This window comes from Dromiciops gliroides, chromosome 2 (assembly GCF_019393635.1).
Source record: "Dromiciops gliroides isolate mDroGli1 chromosome 2, mDroGli1.pri, whole genome shotgun sequence".
Classification (NCBI taxonomy): Eukaryota; Metazoa; Chordata; class Mammalia; order Microbiotheria; family Microbiotheriidae; genus Dromiciops; species Dromiciops gliroides.
Window position 1 is genome coordinate 235,364,108 of NC_057862.1, and position 21,976 is coordinate 235,386,083.

The window sequence follows — 21,976 nt, forward strand, 5'->3', positions numbered from 1 at the left end:
TCACACAGCTAGTAAGTGTCAAGTGTCTGAATCCAGATTTGAACTCAGGTCCTCCTGACTCCAGGGCCGGTGCTCAATCCACTGTGCCACCTAGCTGCCCCTTCCTACTATTATTTAACATATTTTTTAGAAATGAAGGAACAGTAATAACACAAGAGAGAGAAATTAAAGGCATAAAAATAATTAAAGAGTAGAAAAAACTATCCCTATTTGCAGATGATATGATGGTATATTTAGAAAATCCCAGGGAATCAGCAAAGGTTGAGACAATTAACAGCTTCAGCAAATGTGCAGTCTACAAAAATAAATAAATCTTCAAAAATCAACAGGATTTTTATATAATAACAACAAAATCAAGAAGCAATAGGAAAAGAAATTCCATTCCAAGTAACTACAAAACATATGAAATATCTGGGGATTAATCTATCAAAGCACACAAAAGACTTGTACAGAATCAATTAAAAAATACTTCTTGGGGGCAGTTAGGTGGCGCAGTGGCTAAAGCATAGGCCCTAAATTCAGGAGGACCTGAGTTCAAATCCCGCCTCAGACACTTGACACTTACTAGCTGTGTGACCCTGGGCAAGTCACTTAAACCTCATTGCCCCACCAAAAAAAAAAAAAAGTACTTCTTAAAGAAATAAAGAACAAGTTAAATAGTTGGAGGAATATTCAGTTCTCGTGGCAGGCCCATGCCAATACAATAAAAATTACATACTACCAAAGCTAATCTACACTGCTAATGCTATGCCAATTCAAATTACCAAATGAATACTTGACAGAAATTGATAAAATAATGATGAAATTCTTTTTTTTTGTTTGTTTTTTGTGTTTTTTTGCAGGCAATGGGGGTTAAGTGACTTGCCCAGGGTCACACAGCTAGTAAGCGTCAAGTGTCTGAGGCCGGATTTGAACTCAGGTACTCCTGAATTCAGGGCCGGTGCTTTAACCACTGCGCCATCTAGCTGCCCCGAAATTCATTTTTTTTTTGGAGAGGGGAGTTGTTTTGGTGGGGTTTTTTGTGGAGCAATGAGGGTAAGTGACTTGCCCAGGGTCACTCAGCTAGTAAGTGTCAAGTATCTGAGGCCGGATTTGAACTCATATCCTCCTGAATCCAGGGCTGGTGCTCTATCCACTGCGCCATCTACCTGCCCCCTAAAAATCATTTTTAAAACAAAAATATCTAGAATATCAGGAAAAGTAGTAGGGATGGAGCAGCTAGGTGGTGCAGAGGATGGAGCACCGGCCCTGGAGTCAGGAGTGCCTGGGTTCAGATCCGGCCTCAGACACTTAACACTTGCTGGCTGTATGACCTTGGGCAAGTCACTTGACCCCAGTTGCCTCACTAAAAAAAAAGAAAAAAAAAAGAAAAGTAGTAGGGATGAAAGGGGAATGGCCCTTCCATATCTCAAACTATATTATAAAGGAGAAATCATCAAAATTATCTGGTAGTAGCTAAAAATAGAGCAGTGGAACAAGATTAGAGAAAGGAGTATCAGAAACAATACTAATTAGCACATTTAATAATGAGGGTCTTGCTTGTAATTGAACATTCCACTGTATTTATTCATTAGTTAGTTCATGATTAATTCAGTAGGAAGTTCATTATAACTACCAGCATGTGAAACTATTTAATGAACCTAGGTCATGACTAAGAAATGTGTATTCATATATGTGTGTATGTATATGAAGTATAATGAGGCTGATTTCTATAATGTGAAACAATTCAGGTTTATTCAGTCTTAATGAGATGAACAATAAAAAGGAACAAGCAATATAGTAGGATCACTAAAGAAATTTCTTACCTAGCCAACCCTTCTTCATAGAGATAAATGACAAGAGGATCATAGGACGTCACGAGCACATAGAGACGTACATCAAATTTGAAATCTAGAAGAAACAATGACTTTTCAGTGAAAAATAATTCTGAGTGTATACTGTAAAAAACGAAATGAAACATGTAGAGCATGGAAAAGACAATACTCCATCCCCTTCACCGTCCCTTGTGAATAAACTGGACTTTGTTATAATATAAGACAACTTTAATAAGGATTTCTTCTTTAGAAGACCATGAGAATTTTCAAATCACCAAGACATAACCTTAAGAACAGTATAGCAATATCTAGCCCAATATAGACAAAGACAAAATCACAACTTACCATCTATGAGCAGGGGATTGTTGATATAACGAGAGACCAGGATGTTCTCTTCCAGGGAAATTTGGTTTGGCTATAGAGAGAGAGAAAGAATTGAGAGGATAGAAGTGCTGAAGCACCCTAACACATAATATGAAGCAATGCTCCTGATCTTTTGAGAAAGACAATTAAAAAACTTTAAATACTGCTCCAGTCTTCTTTTAACCTACCCATGTCTTTTCCCTAAGCTCTGTCATTGCCCGATAACAACCAAAACAATATAAATTTTCTCTACAGAACAGCTTTCACATAATATATCCCAAAAAGACAGATAGATGGAGTAGTAGACTGAGCACTGGGTATGGATTCAGGAACACATGAGTTCAAATACAGACTCAAACACTCAGTAGCTGTGTGACTCTCCCTTAATCTCTGCTTTAGTTTCCTCAATTGTAAGACAGTTACCTTGAAGAATTGCTAGTAAATAAAAACTTACTTTCTTCCCATTTTAGGTGAGAAGCAAATTTTAAAATGCTACCTTTTTTTTTTTAAGAACTGGCTTCTCCAAGGACTTTAAAGAACTTTTCACAGTCCTTTAAACAGTAAATGATTCTATGCCCTTTGAAAAAGGATAGGTTTGGGGCAGCTAGGTGGCGCAGTGGATAGAGCACCAGCCCTGGAGTCAGGAGTACCTGAGTTCCAATCCGGCCTCAGACCCTTAACACTTACTAGCTGTGTGACCCTGGGCAAGTCACTTAACCCCAACTGCCTCACTAAAAAAAAAAAAAAAGGATAGGTTTTCCTTCTATAATAGAAAGAGCATGGAACAAGCTGGTTTCAAATATTAACTCTGACACTAGTGGAATCAGGCCCACATCATTTAACTGCTGTAAGCACCAGCCTCCTCATCTGTAAAATGAGAATAATACTTTTATAACATTTCTCAAGGTGGGTGTCAGGAATGTGCTTTGTAAGCCTAAAGGCAGTGTATAAATGTGTTATTATATATATTTTTTATTCACTGAACATAATCTATTAAGCCTGTGTGAGAGAATACAAAAGAACAAAAACAAACAACTGCAATTCCTGTCCTGGAGGAATTTACAATCTAATTAAAGGGTTAAAATGCGCAGGTGAAATGATGTGAGAAGAATACAAGGCAGCACAATTGTAAGGGCAAAACAAGAGTACAAAATGAGTCCAAATACTCTGAAGAGACAGTGATTACTGAGTGATCAAAGTTCAATAGGATAAGTCAGGGAAAGCTTCTTGAGTCAGAAAGAACTGAATGAAACTTAAAAAGGCACCAAGAACCTGGTAAAGAGGGGACTGTGGATATCAAATAAAGGAGAAAGTCACTTGCAAAGGTAAACAGATGGGAAAATTGAGTTATTAAAAAAAAATAGTGACCAGGATAGCTTGGCTACTGTAGAGACCAAAATGAGGATTCATAAGAAATCCGCATTTAGAGCAGTATGGGAAGTCCAGATGATCGAGAGATTTGAATGCAAAGGAGAGTTTAGATGTGATCATATGGTTAAAAGAAAGATAGAGGGGGCAGCTAGGTGGTGCAGTGGATAAACCACTGGCCCTGGATTCAGGAGGACCTGAGTTCAAATCCAGCCTCAGACACTTGACACTTACTAGCTGTGTGACCCTGGGCAAGTCATTTAACCCTCATTGCCCCGCCAAAAAAAAGGAAATTTAGATAGAAAGGCATAGTCGGCCACTCAATAAGCATTTATTAAGTGCCTACTATGTGCCCGGTACTGTGCTATGTGCTAGATATAAAAAGGAACAAAAGACAGTCCCTACCCTCAAGGAGCTTACAGTTCAGTTGGGTAGACAACATGAAAACAAATACATACGAAGAAAACTATATACAAGATAAATAGGAAATAATTTTAAAGGAAAGGCACTAGAATTAAGAGGGGTTGGGAAAGACTTCCTATAGAAAATGTGATTATATTTGGGACTCACACCTGTGCCCTTTGTCTAACTATGCTACATCCAGCTGTCCTAATGATGAGAAAGTTCTTATGAGTTACAAGTATCATCTTTCCATAAAGGAATATAACCAGTTTAACCTTTTAATATCCTTTATTTCTTTTTCCTGTTTACCTTTGTATGCTTCTCTAGGGTCTTGTTTTGGAAAGTCAAATTTTAGATTCAGCTAAGGTCTTTTCTGAAACTCCTCTCTTTCACTGGATTCCCATTTTCCCCCCGAAGGATTATGCGCAGTTTTGCTGGGTAGCTGATTCCTGGTTGTAATACCAGTTCCTTTACCCTCTGGAATATCATATTCCATGCCCTCCAATCCTTTAATGTAGCAGCTGATAGATCTTGTTAGCCTGACTGTGGCTAACAACTGTTTCTTTCTGGCTAAATCCCTTGGCTTGGGCAGTTGAGATTTTTGCCTTATTTTGGTAGGGGCCCAGGCCTTCATATCACTTCCTGGCCATCTCTTCACCATGTCCTTGCATATACCTCCTCCCCAACACTTTTCAGAACTCCTTTGTGTGTTGTCTTGCCCTATGAGAAAGGAAGCTCCTTGGGGGCAGTGCCTATCTTGCTTTTATCTGTAGTTCCAATACTTAGCATTGTGCCTAGCTCATGTTGTTATTCAGTGGTGTCCAACTCTTCCTGACCCTGTATGGGATTTTTTTTTTTTTTGGCAAAAATACTGGAGTGGTTTGCCATTTCCTTCTCCAGCTCATTTTGCAGTTGAGGAAACTGAGACAAACTGGGTTAAGTGAGTTGCCCAGGGTAACCCAGCCAGTAAGTATCCAAAAGCTGAGTTGAACTCAGGTTTTCCTGACTCTAGACTGGACTAGCTCATAGTAAGTGCTTAATAGATGTTTTACCTGTCTGTTTATCTATCCATCTGTATGTGCCTACATCTTTATATACATATATGTGAGGGAAGGAGAGAGAGAAAGAAAGAGGGGGATAGATTAAGAATCAGAAAGAAAAATTTTAAGAACAAGGAGGCAACTCTGAACTCTGAACTCTGTTTATTAAAGGTATATTAAATAGAGAACATTGTACAAGACACTAGTAGAAATACAAAGTGTAGATGAGCCATGTTACTGACTTTATGTAGCTTATTTGTCCAATAGGAGGATAAGACTTATTCAGTACATGACACATAAGCAAATAACTACTGAAAAAATAATATATTAAGAGAATTTGGATAAAATGAATTCATTTTTGGCTAATTTATAAAGCATTCTAATATGATAATTTCTAGAATTATTCAATCATTTCAAATATCTCTAGATTTAAATACCAAGAAAACAACCAACCAAAAAGCAACATGGGACTAAGGGTAAAGACAAAGTAGAAGAGTAGGTCATTATAGCTGAAAGTGGGCACAAAAAAATGAGGATACAAGGTTCTCTACCTGTTCGTGGCCTAAGGAAGTCTATTTCCTCAATTGGAACTACAGCAATAAAACTTCCACAGAAGTGTAAAATGTTGATTTAGAATGTGACCATCATGTTGTGTTTGAATAAACCTTTTTCCTAGATTCAATTTCTTCACCTACTGAATCCTTCAAGAAGTCGAGTCCAGAAGATGGAATTTTAAAACTCAACTTGGCAGAAAAATTGAAGCTCCACAAATTACACATTGAGACTTTACTATAGGGTTAAGGGAAAAGGGCCTATACTAAAGAAAAACAAAATCTTAAATCTAAGTTCCAACAGTAGTTCTACAAAATAAAAGTAAATAGCCACAAAATGGAAATTAGGTTGCCTTGTAATTAAAGAAGGTTACTGTTAAAAAAAAAAAGATATTTTTCTGATACAGAAAATAATAGGAAAACTTAAAGGAATTGTTGCAAAGTGAAGTAAGCAGAACCAGGTAAACAACATACTGAATGGCTATACCAATTTAGATGGAAAGAACAAAAAAAGCAAAACTGAATGTCATGTAATTACAATGACCAAATTTGGCATGGAAGAAGGGAGAAAAAATTCACCTCCCTGCCTTTTTTGTGTATTTGGAGGATGTAAGGATATGGGAAGTGCATATGCCATTAGACCTGGTTGAAATGTTGGTTCATTTTGCGAAACTGCTTTTTTCTCTTTCTTTTTCATGCTTTTACAAAAGATGACAAAATCTCTCTAGAAATGAAGATGATAATAAAAAGAGAAGATGTGAATAAATTTTTAAAGACATTTTTCTAGTGATGATGTATGAGACTGAGTCATGAGATAACAGTTTCTGAAGGATTAAAGTTGAGGTTAACTAATGCCAAATGGCAAAGGAGAAGTATGTGGGGGGCACAAGGAGGCTACAATACATTAACAACACACAATTCCATAACAGAAACAGTGGATAGGAGTTATATAACCAAAGAGTTGTATAAACAGAATTTTTAAAAGTAGTCAGTTATTCAAGAGTAAGTTATAATCTATAGATTATATATACCAATGTATACCAACGTGCTTTCCAGCACAATCGGTGGACTCTCATGCAAGATTTACAGGAAGACAAGGACAAAAGATGCATAGAATAAGAGGTCATGAAAGGGGGTACCTACATTAGTGAAATTGCAGATCCATCAAAGAGTATTTAACAAAAAGAGAAACCTCCTGGTTTCCTTTCAATCCACAAAACTAGTCTTTGGAATTATTCTCATAGCTTATAAAATAAAAGTGATTTTGTGCCCTATAATAAGGTACATTAATAGTTCAGATTACTAAGTACCTCATTTGGATCTTAGGCATTCATTCACTGAAGGGATCTAGAATTATTTTCTTACTTCCTATTTGTATTCATAAATTTAGCAACAAAAAACTCCCACAACACATCTCTATTTACCTTATGATCTCAGTGGGACTCTGAGACCAGTATTCATTCATACCACCATCTAAAGAATCATCAATATTAGTCCCTGATTCCCTTTAGCTTTTCTTGATCAGGTTCTAACAAATAAGATTCCCCCACTGAACTAATTCATATTGATTGAATTAATTAATTCCTACTACAAAGTAATATACTATAGGTTGTGTTCCAAACTTTAAATAATTCTTTCTCTCTTTCTAGAGAGAGAAATATTGGGGAAAATAAATACAATAGGAATAAAATCACCCAAATGTCTTTGCTACCTGGTATCATATTTATTCAAGTCTTTTATTCCAAGAAAAATTCAATTACCAAGACTTTCCCTTGACTTATTGCCCTTAGATATACATTTACCCTACTAATGTACATATTATAAATAATATCAATTTTACTAATGTATTTCTTTACTATTCAGTTGTGTGTGTGTGTATATATATATATATATATATATATATATATATATCTTTTCTGTTTGTTTACATTAGGAATAATATTGCAAAGCTCCTAGAAGACAAAAATCATAAGTTGTTTTGCACAGTGCAGATGGGTAAATAATATTTTTGATGGTGACATATCCATACTTTTTTTCACTGGTTCCCACTGATCTTATTTGAATCATCTTAATTCTACGACCAATAACCCATGATTCACATTTTTAACTATAGCATTCTAAACCATGGCTCTTGGGAAAATTGAAAACATCTATTTTTATTACACTTTAAGACAATTAGCGCATGGTTTCTAATAAGTGAAAACACAAGAGAATATGTATAGTTTCACAACTCAATAGCATTCACTAAACATACTAAATGCTTAGCATAGGCTACATGTGGTGATATATGTGGCAAGAATATGAAGAGATAATCTCTATTCTCAGAAAGCACTGAAGGGAAGAAAGAATAGCTATATAGGAAAGAGACAAAAACACACAAGGAGATATATAAACAAGATCAAATGAGAAAGCTGTATGTAATTATAGTTATAAATAATACAGCGCATGGATGGCTGCTCTCTGTTACCTAATGGTTCTTCTAACTCTTTAAAATCTTGGGGAAAATATCAATGCTATATTACATCACTCATGAGACATGGATGGGTAAATTTCACTTTCACACCCATAACTAAATCTAAAATCTTATCTTCCCTCCTATAAAAATAGTGATTTGGACAATTGTGATACTCAATTATAATTTCTAAAGGAGATAATAATAGTCAGGGTTTTTTCCATTAATGAATATTTCATTTATATAGTCCAAAACAAAAGCCATGTTTGAAAATCAATCCAAAAGCTTCCAATCTAGAGTCTAGGTTTTCCACAGTATTCCACATAACAATGTGTTTTTCTATTTTTACCTCTCTTCTAATAAATGTACTAATAAATGTAGTACATGTTCTAATAAATGTAGTCGGTACTTAGAAATATCCAGATTATGCCTAATTGGAGATTTTAACTATGAGGCTCTCTTACGTCACTGGAATGGCAGAACAAGAGGCTTCATTTGAACCCCTGCCCACAAATCCATCTATTGTGGCCATAGGTTCTCACATATTCACATGAACTGTTCCTTACAACCACTCCATCCAGGTTTTCACTCCCTCCTCCTTCGAATCTAAAAAGAAATCAGGCAGATCCTTGGAGAGAGTTACTTCATGCAACTGGGTAATAGGTCACATATTTCATGGAAAAGGACCCAGGTAAAGAAAAGAACAGAAAATTAAGTATACAGGTAGAGAAAAGAGTACTAACTAAATGGTTTAAGCATCCACATAACAGGTAAAAGAGGCAATAAAATTCCAGAGTTTTGATGGGATAGGAACATTTTTTTCCTCAAGCTGTAGGCTGCACTCTGTGCCTGTTGGCACTTCTCAGGCTTTTATCTGGCACCTACAACAAATACCTAAGAGAATGAGAATCATTCCAAAGCTTTGGGGAAGGAAAGGAGAGAAATGTGTTTGCCAAGCATTTTGATCCATGCAGGGGGTCTCTGAAATAAGGAAGAAAGAAAGTGAGGGGGAGAAAGAGGTTCCTAAATATTTTGTCCACCATATATCCCAGAAAGTGTAGCACTCTTTTCAAAAAGGGCTTTTTGAGAAGGAAGAAGCAGGGAGGAGGAGAGGAAAAAGGAGACAGATGGAGAGAGGTGGGGGATGGGAGAAGACACAGAGATAGGGGGTGGGGAGCCCACATTATACATCTTAGGTCAACCAAGGAAAGTTTCACTTTTCTATACTTTATCAGGAAAATTTAAAAATAACTTACTGACAAAGAACTCATGAAAATAAAAATGTCCTAGATGAGTTGGGAACAGTTCCTTTACTTTTTGACTCCTAACAGAATGAAAAGCAAATTTTTATCGTACTTGGCTTTCAAATGCAATTTAATCTGGCAACTTAGACCTAAATTCAAACTAATGCCTTCTAAGAGATTCAAACAACACTAAAGCCACTGGCATCTATCCAGAAGAAAAGTTCTCAGAGAAGGGGTTCTTTATGCCAGGTTAGATCTGAACCAAAGAGGAGAAAAAAGACTCAAGGCATATGAGTTTGGCCTTATGACATATATAAAGACCTAGGTTAAAAGGCCTCTCAAGTGAAATAGCCTTGCCCTAGTTCTATACAATTATCATTATAGAATCACAATAACATCCCCTGGGCAAGAGAGATTATGGGATGTCTTATTTTGCTTTAGATTTCTGAGATCAATTTGAAAGGCCATTGGCTACTAGGCTTCCAATAATAATAAAGATTGATGGTGGTGGCGATAATGATAGCAGCTACGGTTTCTATGGTGCTTAAAGCTTTACAAAGTGTTTTACAAATATTATCTCATACAATTCTACAAACATATGAAAAATGAATTCTGGAGCAGAACCCAGAAATATGAACAGAAAGTCCCACAAAGACCAGAGATTTCAAAGTCTTTTGCAGAAATAAAAGAGAACTGAATTGACATATTTTAAAACAGGGTTATCTCCATGATAACCTTGGGGGCAGACACCCGAGACTTTGTACATAATGGAAGCTAAATATATGCTACTGAATGGTAATTGTTGCTGACATTTTTACTATGTCAAGATACTAAAATAAGATAGCTGACCTCCTAGAAGCTGTTGGTATAAGACTACCACATAAGCTGAATAAGCAGACACCTGCTTCAAAACACCTGCTGAAATGGAGGCAGGTGACTTTGGCAATAAGCTGAGTGGAAGTAAAACCCTCCTCCTCCTCCCATATACACTAAGCAATGCTCATCTCAGAAATAACTGCTCCTACTGAAAAAGAAACATATTCTTCCCTAGGACAGAGAGTCAGGAAGAGATGAAGACCTAAAACAAGAAGAGAGATTTGCCATCTGCTTTCCACTTACACTGTTTATCAAGTAGACACCACGTCCTCTGGAAGAGGCCACAGGTTTTACTATCCAAGGTCCCCGGTCCTTTGAATAGGAATCTGTTCAAAACATTACAAGGGGAAAAGATCATAAATTTATAGGTTTATGAATGTTCAGCAAAGGGTATCCAGGTGTAAAGGACATTTCTCAAGTCTCTAAATGGAAATCGGTAGCTAAGAGAATGTTTCTTTTTCAATCAACTTAAAAACAATTCATTTTACTTGCATGACCTCTTATGTCATCCTGATACTTTCATTCTAAAATAAGGAAAAGAATTATGCAAACTAAATCTTAATCTGTCACCATCCTCAGTAGTCTTCATCAGTCCAAGATTCTCATCACATTTACTAAAAGAACAGTTCAGAATTAACGGGGAAAGTTCATCGGAATTTAGATCAATAAATATTTCACCCCTTCACTGAATAAGTTCTCCCTGCATACATAAGCAACCTCTGTGTTTATGAATTAAAATAAGCTTTAGGAAAACGGGGAGGAAAGTGCAGCTTTGTAAGCAACCTGGGATTTTCCCTTTCACAGGTTCCCTCAGGCATTTTGCAGACCGTAGCTGTATTTGATACTTGCCCTAGAATGTGTGTGGGGGTGGCCAGTGAAATCCACTAGAAGATGAGAGTCTGTAATTATATGATAAGTCACAAACAGGCTAGACGAATATTTGTAAAAGCTCAAAGTCTGCCCTATACCTTCGTGGTAGCATTTAAGAGGCGCAGATATTATGCCAGGTAGTTTTCCATTGGCTTAGAGGTGCTTGGGGGAGTGGGGCCTATGGCTAAGTCCAAGGGAGGCAGACCAATGACTAGGACCAGTACTACCATTGGTCACCAAGGAAGGAGTGGGGAATCTTCACCTTCCTCATTCCAGCCTACTAATGGATAGCTTAAAGAAGGACCAGTGGCACCAGAAGTCACAGTAGAGGAATCACTGATCATTCTTTCTCCTAACACATTCCTATTTCCCCCACTGCCCACTTCCCACCAGTCCATCTGTCCTGGCATTGCTACCTAAGGCCCTGTGGAACTTGTCATCTACCCTGATACTTTTTCGAGAAGAATCTAATTACAGTTCACCTTTCCACCTGCCATGAAACTGAATCTTCCATTATATGAAGTCTCACCCAATTAAAATGTGGGATCCTAGAGAATGGAGATTATCCCAATTTTCTGTTTGAATCCTCAGTGCTTAGCCCAGTGCTTGACATACAGTAAGTACTTAATAAATGCTTTTGCATTCCGCTCCATAAAAAGAGATGGAAGCAAAAGGGCAGGAACAAATGAATAGAACTTCCCAACCTATCACTACACACAAGAGTATTATGAAGCTGATCCTTTAATTTAAACCTTTGTTTACCCATTCTACTATGCAGAAAGAAGTCCCTAAAAGCAGCAACGGTTATCATTTCAAAGCAAGAAAAAAAAAGGGTATACAAAATGATGTGAGGAATATGTTATCTTGATTTTCTTCTCCAAATAAATGGGAAATGAAGAAGTAACAGTCATAGCTCTACATAACATTGCCATAAAAATATAAATATGTTCTAACTAAACTCCAACATAATGGATGAAACCAAGAGGTGGTCAATTGCTAAAGACTCAGATCCTAAGGTGAATCCAAACTAGGATCTGAACCCCAATGTAAACTTCCCTAGGCATCCACCTGTTTGCCATTCAATTTAGAACACTGTCCCTAAAGAAATAACTGCCCTTTCTAACATTTCGCCTAATATGAGGTTCTCACAGAACCAATTTTCAATATTGCATGATGTTCATTTATGTATAAAGAAAACACAAAAGGAAATCATATATTTCAGTACCATTAACCCTAAGGCAATGTCAGCATTTTACTAAGTCCCATGAAGATTTTCCTTCATTCCAACAAAGCTGCTGAGCAATAAATTAGTATCTTGTTACCACAATATTGATATCAATCAATCAACATTTATTATGTGCCTGGCACATCATCATGTCACAATGAACTTTTCATATAGTTCAGCTTTCAACTCTTCTCCATTACAGGCTATTAAAGATGGACCAAATGACCTTCAAACTTTCTCTGTTTCCTCATCTGCCCAAAATAACCCCAGCTTCACTCCACCTTTCATCAGGACCCTAACTGGGCAATCTACCTTTGGCCAGGATAATGTTATCTCTCACCTTTGCTCTCCTTTCCTCCCCCAACTAGAAGTCATTCCAGATCTTCTCTCTCCTCCCCTCATTATCAGAGTTAAACATTTTTTCAAAGGTTTGCACTTCTAGACTTTTCCACCAGCAGCACAATAATGCCAATTTTCAGCATTCAGAGTGACAAAGCACTTCCGCTATTCAAAACCCCCTTCCCACTCCCTCTCTCCACCCAATCCCCACCTCGATATGTTAGAGCAAGTTTAGAAATACTGAAGTATGCCATGAAATGAAAAATTCTGGGAAGTTTCACCATAAAGGGCTTGATTACAGTTTTCAAGAAACAATATCAAAGAAAAAAAATTCATAGAAATTATTTTGGAAAGATTGATGTTAGATACTATTTTTAACCCTGGCCTTTACATCCCTAATAAAGTAGATGTTACCTGGATCAAGTGTCTAAAGTAGGATCCAAACATGACACTAGGATTTTATATTGCTATTGTCAGTGAAAAATATGATTGTTCGTTTGCCATGGCCGAGGTTGGTGAAATATTCTTAGCATGGGGGCAGCTAGGTGGTGCAGTGGATAAAGCACCAGCCCTGGATTCAGGAGGACCTGAGTTCAAATCAGGCCTCAGACACTTGACACGTACTAGCTGTGTGACCCTGGGCAAGTCACTTAACCCTCATTGCCTCGTAAATATATATTATATATATACTATATATAAGTATATATATATATATATATATATATATATGTATATATATATATATATATACTTACCATAAAGTGAAAAGTTTAATGGTTGGTCAGGCAGACCACTAGGAGGAAATAAAGCAGAGACCTATATTGGAAGGCATAAATACCTAAACTTATAACAAGTTGTAATATTACCCTTGTAAAATGATCAGATCCCCAATTAATATGACCCCACTTGACCATACTACATAAAAAATACTTATGGAATTGAATTCCCTGAAGATTGAAGGTCCCTAAAACATAGCCTCTTAGAGGTTCATAATTCCGTCAGTAAGATCTACAGTTATCTACAGGTACTCTTGACCTGGGGCCTGTGATTTTTTAAATATTCAGGTAACTGTATTTCAAAATAATTTGTTTCCTTTGTAATCCCACATGTTTTATCTCATGCCCATATGTTTATATGTTTAAAAACATTATTCTGAGAAGGGCTCCCTAGTCTCCAACAAACTGCCAAAGGGGTTCCTGTCATGACCCAAAATAAGTTAAGAACATCTGGGCTAAAAGAACTTCTCATTCATTTAACAAATAATTGTGGAGTGTCAACCACAGACAAAAGTACTCTGCTAGGTGTTGTATAATTTTAATACAGCATCTGGGCTTTTTTTTCTCAATAGTAAAAATACTTTCAAGTGTTCATGGCAAAAAAAAAAAAAGTGTTCATGGCAAGAACAACTCTAGAAAGCCCTGCCTATTAGTTCTATGAATTTAATTTACCTAAACAATAATTTACTGTAAAATATGTGAAATGTTCTGATGGCATGCCTTAGATTCGGCAGAATTTCCTAAGATCTTCAATCTGATCTCTTTTTTGCCCTGCAAATCTTAAGCTGAGCAGGGCAATTTTATTATTACCATGTCAAAGTTCATATATACTTTAGAATAAACTAAGGGGCAGCTAGGTGGCGCGGTGGATAGAGCACCAGCCCTGGATTCAGAAGGACCTGAGTTCAAATCCGGCCTCAGACACTTGACGCTTACTAGCTGTGTGACCCTGGGCAAGTCACTTAACCCCCATTGCCCTGCCAAAAAAAAAAACAAAACAAGAATAAACTAGACATAACAGAATTTCATAGCATGTTATATACAACCCTCTTTTTTGGTCTTTATATGGAATGTTTGTGTTTCATAATAAAATAAGAAAAATAAGCTGAAATCTTCAGTTTAGGTAGTCATGAGAGGAAAAGGTCTGGGATTGTACACTGAACTGGCATAGAAAAGAATGGGGAACCAGAAGTTCTGTAGCCTTATGATCTTCTCTGCAAATAGAACGCATATAACTGGATTACATATATCATCATCTTATATTTACACAGATATGTATGACATAAAAGCACAGCAGACATAAACAAAAGATTGATAAAAGACATGTGGTCCTTGGACACCAAAGCATATACATGAAGGACATGAAAAGGCAGCCCATGTGGTAAAGAGGATAAGTGCCTTACAGTGTTACACTTGTTTGTATGTAGCTCATAGGCAGGTTAAAAAAAAAAAAAGTGTCCTTCTACAGACATAGCTGACAAACAAACAAAATACAGTGGCATGCATGAATATGGTACCCAAAAAGTATGCTCGGACACATACAAAGCAAAGGATCATAGTACATAATCCAAATAAAGTTAATCAAGTTTTTAACATTAATCTTGGAAATTCTCTGCCTGGGAACTACGATTCTTTGAATTTTTTTCTTTTTCTTGTAGCCCTGGGATAACCACTGGGGTGAATTTGGCCCAAGTATAGTAGTTGGGGACCACAAGACTCTCAGTCAATCACTTACTACAGAATTCTGCATACTCAGCTGGCAGGAGGAAGGTCTGAGGGAGGATGTGGAATGCCTTGAATCCATGTGTATGCTGCATTCGAATAATGTTTTTGTACAGTCGGTCCTTCCGGGTTAGTTCATAAGACCTAAAATCATACAAGTTGTTTTTTTTCTTTTTTCAGTCAATTGTATTTTAGAGACTTGCCAGTATACTCATACTCTGAAGGGCTAACAAAAACAGACAGTAGACTTTAGGTATGATGGGAATATGAGCTCAAATGCATAGTAAACAATACTGATTCTCTACAATATTTTAAGGATCATTACCAACCCTGTGCCACTCCCCTGTGGGAACCAAGTTGATTCACATAAGTCATGAAGCAGAGACAAATTCATTTGGGATCTAAAGAAATACTATCATGCCAACATTTCACCTCGCCTTGGTGGTCCTAACATTCATGTGAACAGCTCTTCTGACCCAATGGTTTCACAGGTCTTCATCTCCGTCAGTTCTCATGACTTTTATCTTCACCCACTCTACTGTGCCCACACACTGCAGTAGTCCCATTTTAGACCTCACCATCGAATCTGACACAGTTCTAACCCTAAGGTGTGAAATTTCTTTCTATCACCATAATTTTCTGACTTGTCACCTTTCCTCATCCTGCTGACTTGATCTTCAGCCTTAATGGGAAATCCAATCTTTAGATTCCCTCTCTTTTCTCCAAGTATATTGGTTCTGCTCTATTGTCACTTCCCCCCCATCAAAGTCTTCTCCAAAATGATGAATAATTTTAACACTGCTTTCTATTCCACCCCTGCATTCCTCTTTACCTTGTCCTTGTTGCTCCTTTCCTTACTACAAGTATTACCCAATGCAGATAATCCCCATCATCCATCCACCTTGTCTGCTCCTACTCCCAAGCACTTCTGGAGCAATTTAACTAGGTCCAATACAAATTTATGTTTTCTAATCTCAATTGGTCTATCCCTACTACAATAATATTTGTATTCATTTCTTAAATTTCCTATGACATTGAGAATAACTAATCCCAAACCTTTTCTCCTCCCTTCAAACTACCAATCCCTCCCTTTTCCTTACTCCCTTTCAGGATAAAACTCTGCCTTCTAATTATTAAAAAGATCAAGGTAATTCAATATGAACTCCCTCAACTACTCTTTTCATATCTCAAAAATTCCTGATATCAGGAACTAGTCTCTATTTCTATCCCATTTCAGAGGATGACATGGTTAATCTGCTATCAAAGCTAAACATTCCTTTGTTCCCTTTGTTCCTTCAATCATATCTTCAAAATGTTAGGCTGCAGTGAGAAAGAGTTCACATTCGGCTTCATATATTTACTAGCTATGTAACCTGGGGCTAGGCACCTAACCCCTCTAAATCTGTGCTTCTTCATCTGGAAAAGAGGAATAACACCGACCTCAGAGTGCTGTGAGGTTCCAATGAAATACGTAAAAACCTTAAGCACTATGAAAATCCCATTATTATTCCCTCAATCTTTCTAGCTCTTTCTTCTGTGTCTCCCTTGTCCTTTAAGTCTTCCCTTTTTAACTTCAACATCCCTTCAATCTATCCTGCAAAAAGCTCATTCATCATCTCCCCGTCTCTTTCTACATATTCTCTCATTTATCTAGTCAGGTGATTTCTATTATCATTGTTATGAAGATGGTAATAACTGTAGCTAACATTTATATAGAGCTGATTATGTGCCAAGCACTGTGCTTTATAATATAACTTTATAATTATTCTCTTATTTAATGACTCTGATCTCTCCCCTAAGTATCAGTTTCACACTTGCCAGGGCATTTTTTGGATATCTCCACCTAAATATCCTTGTCATTTCAAGCAACATATACAAAACTGACCTCATCAACTTCCCTCTAAAGCCTGCCCCTCTTTCTAATGTCTCTATTTCTGCTGATGGCACTGCCAGCTTCCCAGGCATCTAAGGCTCAAATTTCTGGGTTAGTTCTTAATTCTTCATACGTTCTTACCCCCTTCCCCCATCCAGCACACTGGCTAAATCCCTTTCCTAACCCTCTTAATTTTAGTACCTTCCCTCTGTTCATTATTTCCTATTCATCCTGTATGTAGCTTGCTTTGATCTATTTGTTTGCATGTTGTCTCTCCCATTTGGTTGTGAGCTCCTTAAGAGCAGGGACTGTCTTTTTGCCTCTTTTTGCATCCCTAGCACTTTAGCACTGTACTTGGCACAGAGTAAGTAAGTGCTTAATTATTGTTGATTGATTGACTGACATAGGATTTAATGTTAGCAGAGATCTCAGAAATCACCTAATCCAACCTTATACATGAGGCAACTGAGGCCCAACGAGGCAAAATGACTTGCCTACAGTCACACAGTGGCTTGGTCTTATCTAGGATCATTTCCATACATACTCTGAGTCTATTAGTAAGAAGGTATAGTGCAAAAGCAATCAATCAGAAAGTATTTATTAAGTACTGATTGTGCCAAGCACTGTGCTAAGTCCTGGGGACACAAAAAGAGGCAATGGACAGCCCTTGTCCTCAAGAAGCTCACAATTTAATGGAGAGACAACATGCAAACAAAAAGATTTAGAATTACAAGACCTGGGTTCAGATCCTGGTTCTGACACTGGCTTTGTAACCATGGGCTGAGACTCAGTTTTCTATCCATTAAATCCTAAGAGCACTGTTTAAATGTGATATTATTATTATTATTATTATTATTTAATCTAGAGCTATGATTTCATTGATATGGTTAATTCCTGGCATAGAAGGTAGTCTCTCAGATGCAGATTGGCAATCCACATATAAAATATAACCTTAGACAGGCTCTGAGGGACTGAGAGGGTTCGGTGACTTGCCAAAAGTCACAATTATGCACTACTGCCTCTCATTAAATAGTAAACATGAATTTGTGGAACCAATGCCAGACTATCAGTTATTCCAACTTTTCCTATAATTCTAAAAGATGAATTCTATGGAATTTATGTCTGAATTCAAGTATTATGTGTATGAGTAGTTTCTGGAAAGAAATTGGTTCTCTAGCTTTATAAAGTACATTATTCCTATAGTGAGATACAAATTTAATTTCCTTTTTTTTAAATAGAGAACACTGTTTTCATGGGGGGAGGAACATAAATTATGATATACCTCTGAAAAAAGCGAGCAATGATTTTTTTTAAAAATGGGTCAAATGCCCAGGCTGGAAGTTCAGTAGCCACTCAGAGGCCTAATCCCACTACTAATCAATACAGAAGCTTTGATCTGTTCCCGTTTCCAACCTGGGCCAACTCGCCCCTTCTTAGGCAGCTTGGTGGCTCCCCACTCCTCCCTAGGGACTTGACCATATTGGTGCCAGACTTAGTAAAGACTGTGTACTTTGTACTTTTATTGACTTTATCCCCACTGCAGGCTGATCTCAAGCACTCCAGTAGTTCCAGCCTCCTCAGTAGCAGGGATTACAAGCATGAAATACCAAGTTTGGCAGTAGGATGTGATAACAAACATGGTGTGTGTGTGTGTGTGTGTGTGTGTGTTACATGTACCCAATGGGAAGTTCAATAATCTACTCTGACAACATGGAATGAAAACCACTGGAGATTTTTAAAATCCAAAATCTAACTTTTTAAAATTATACACCTTTCTTACATAGGTTACTCCAGTATTTAACATGTTGTTATAGAACATGGCCATGGTAGCCCTAGACAAAATCACCTCTGACATGCCCAGTTTTGCCGCTCTGCATCCCCTTTTCTTTCTTAGTGACACTCAGCACCCTTACACAGATGTCTCTCTATATGTCTCCTTATCAAAAGCCACACTCAGGAAAGGATCAGAACCTCTTTCAAGTTAAGATACAAAATGATTAATCACAACTGTGTATTTAGTAATGTTCTTCTCTCAGAACATTTTTACTGAAGACCAAAAAAAAAAGCCTTAAGCTAAATGAATAAAAGGAACAGAAGATCTTTCTGAACTCACTAAAATCATAACAATATACATGCGTGTACCTACACACATATATAGATATATACACATAAGTGGCATATAATATAGATATACACACATGGATGTGTTTGCATATTTATACAAACACACACATGTATGCATAACTAGCCTCAAATAGCATCTTGTTAGAACAAGTCCAACTTGCAAACATCAATCTTAAGTACTCTGCCATCTTCTACTAGTTCAGATCTTAAATTTCTAAATACTTGTTTTCAACTGTATCAGTGAAAGGCCTTAAGCTCCTTGGACTGTGAGGTGTTCATAAGCAAAACAAGGGAGTTAAGTATGATCCTCTCTAAGCCTATTTCAGTCCTCAGACTCAACGGTTTTTTGCTCAGTTACCACGTAAAAATCATCTAGATGATCTTAGTTGGAGACCACTAAACTAGTTTCATTTGTATTACGATTCCAATTTTTACTCTGGTTCCTGGAACCCAAAGACTTCTTCAGTAAAATCAGGTGCCACAGAGTTTCCTTCCCTGGGGCAGTGATTGACAGACAGAGAAGAGAGCAGGATTTGGTCTTCTCTAGGTGCCCTATATCAGGAATGATTGTTTCAAGACAGACTGTCTTCTCTATTGCTCTCTGTGCCTAAAAGCTGATAACTTTAAATGGTGCTAAAAGTGAGTTCCCTAAGTATTACCTGGGAAAGTGATTGACCTTTTGCATTTCAGAGAGGGTACGAAGTAAGAAGGGCTTCAGATGGGATCCTGTCCACATGAGGTTATAGTCAGTGCTGCTTGGATGAACCTAAAGGACATAGAAGAAAAAGAAAATAATGCAACCTAGCCTACTTCTAGGGAGAATAATAGCTAACTGATGTAGAAAAAAACAATCACTGTTTGTCATCCGCCCAGAAAGGACAAGAAGCAATGCTATCAGGAATGGCAGCCCTGCTAGCCTCAGATGAGACTGGAAAGTGGTCATACAAAACAGACATATAAGAGCAGAAATGTCATGGAGAATAAGTTTTGAGGAAAGGGCTCAAGTAAAAAGGAATCAACAAATAACAAAAATGAAAAAAGTAGAAATAAATTGGTCCTCATGTAACAAATCATAAAGGTACTAGTCTCTTATTCTTTCTCTAAAAGAATGAAGGAGATAAAGTTGCCACCATCACCCCTCCCCAATTCCTTTTTAGAATAATTTCATGCTCCTCTAACCATAAGCTTTTAGGTACAAGTAGTTATCAAAACCAGAATTCTTCAGAAGCAAATGCACTCACAATATGAACCATTATCAGTCATGGTCAAGATCTCCACCAAAATTTCCATGTCAGCCTCCAGGTTAGGCTAAGAGTAGAAAAATTAGAGTCTTGAAGTGACTCCCAAATAGCCAATCCTTTATGGGAAAACAGCCTCTAAAAAAAGGCCAGAAAAATTACTGTCTTCAAGAGAAAAGATATAATGCTTCCTTGTGGGGCTATTCTCTGTGCACAAGAAGAGATGACAATACTATCACAGGGTAGTGGGTCCATTTGCTTTTTAAATCTGGCTCTGTTAAAAGGAAAAGTTAGAAGGAAACGAGGGCCGGGGCTTTGGCTGAGGAGACTGCCAAGAATTGAGCTGTCTGAGGGATCCGAACATCGCTGTGAGGCTCCTTTAAGTCCAGCCATGGCCTCACTATGTCAAAAGTTTCTTTTAAGATCACGCTGACCTCGGACCCGCGGTTGCCATATAAAGTACTCAGTGTTCCTGAAAATACTCCTTTCACAGCAGTACTAAAGTTTGCTGCAGAAGAATTTAAAGTTCCTGCTGCAACAAGTGCTATAATTACAAATGATGGAATAGGAATAAATCCTGCACAGACTGCTGGGAATGTTTTCCTAAAGCACGGCTCAGAACTACGAATAAATCCTAGAGATCATGTTGGGAGTTGTTAATTTCAGCTGTAGGGAAAGTTACCATCTTTCAGCTGTAGGGAAAGTTACCATCATATTTCCAAATAAACATTAGTATTTATTTTGTAAAAAAAAAAAAAAAAAAAGGAAAAGTTGGCTAAATGGCTAGGATTTCAGCCTTATGAAAGGGACAGTAGAGATAACAAAAATTACTTTACATCACTAGAGCACTTACTTCATGAAATCCATGCGCTGTCAGAATGCTACGCACCAGACGACTATCCGTCCGCACAATCTTATAGGACAAATGATACCGTTCTTAAGGAAATAAAAAAAGTATGTTACCAAGAAGTTAATAACGGAGATGAAAGCAAACTGTAAGACCTTTTAACCTAGATAAAGATCAACAAAATTATGCCAGATATCTTTATGCCAAAGGAGTATTACAATTAAATGAGGACTGTGTAAGGAATTCCCATTTCGCCTAGGTAACTAGTTGGCATAATAGACATAGTGTTGGGCTTGGATTCAAGAAAACCTGAGTTTAATCCAGCCTCAAACACTTACCAGCCATGTGATCTCTGCTTCAGTTTTCTCACGTATAAAAAGGAGATAATAATACGACCTAACTCCCAGGGTTGTTAAGATTAAATGACATATTTTGACAAAAAAAAAAAGAAAAAGGAAAATAACAAATGTTGGAGAAGCTGTGGAAAAATTAGAACGTTAATGCATTGTTGGTGGAGTTGTGAACTGATCCAAGCATTCTGGAGAGCAATTTGGAGCTATGCCCGAGGTAATATGGGGCTATGTATACCCTTTGACCCAGTGATGCCACTGCTGGGTCTGTATCCCAAAGAGGTCATAAAAAAGGGAAAAGGACCCACATGTACAAAGGTATTTGTGGCAGCTTTCTGTGACGGTGGTGAATTGGAAATTGAGGGAATGCCCATCAATTGGAGAATGGCTGAACAAGTTGTGGTATATGAATGTAACGGAATACTATTGTGCTGTAAGAAATGATGAGCAGGTAGATTTCAGAAAAATCTGGAAAGAATTAAGTGGACTGATGCTGAGTAAA

At 37.3% G+C, this 21,976-nt stretch overlaps 2 protein-coding genes across 10 annotated transcripts in view; one reads left to right on the plus strand and one right to left on the minus strand.

Annotated features, from left to right (window-relative positions):
• Positions 1 to 21,976, minus strand: part of TTLL5 (tubulin tyrosine ligase like 5) — a 342,013-nt gene that overhangs the window by 291,058 nt on the left and 28,979 nt on the right. For all 9 annotated transcript variants that reach the window (XM_043985336.1, XM_043985334.1, XM_043985333.1 and 6 more), the window contains exons 4-9: positions 21,131 to 21,213; positions 19,699 to 19,805; positions 15,056 to 15,186; positions 10,354 to 10,436; positions 2,160 to 2,229; positions 1,806 to 1,890 (exon numbers count right to left, since the gene is read on the minus strand). In XM_043985336.1, coding sequence (XP_043841271.1) covers positions 1,806 to 1,890; positions 2,160 to 2,229; positions 10,354 to 10,436; positions 15,056 to 15,186; positions 19,699 to 19,805; positions 21,131 to 21,213 — 559 coding nt within the window. The remainder of the gene's footprint in view (positions 1 to 1,805; positions 1,891 to 2,159; positions 2,230 to 10,353; positions 10,437 to 15,055; positions 15,187 to 19,698; positions 19,806 to 21,130; positions 21,214 to 21,976) is intronic.
• LOC122741647 (ubiquitin-fold modifier 1-like) lies at positions 20,604 to 20,953 on the plus strand. The gene has a single exon (XM_043985341.1). It carries the CDS (start codon positions 20,680 to 20,682, stop codon positions 20,935 to 20,937), a length of 258 nt encoding a protein of 85 aa, XP_043841276.1. The 5' UTR covers positions 20,604 to 20,679; the 3' UTR covers positions 20,938 to 20,953.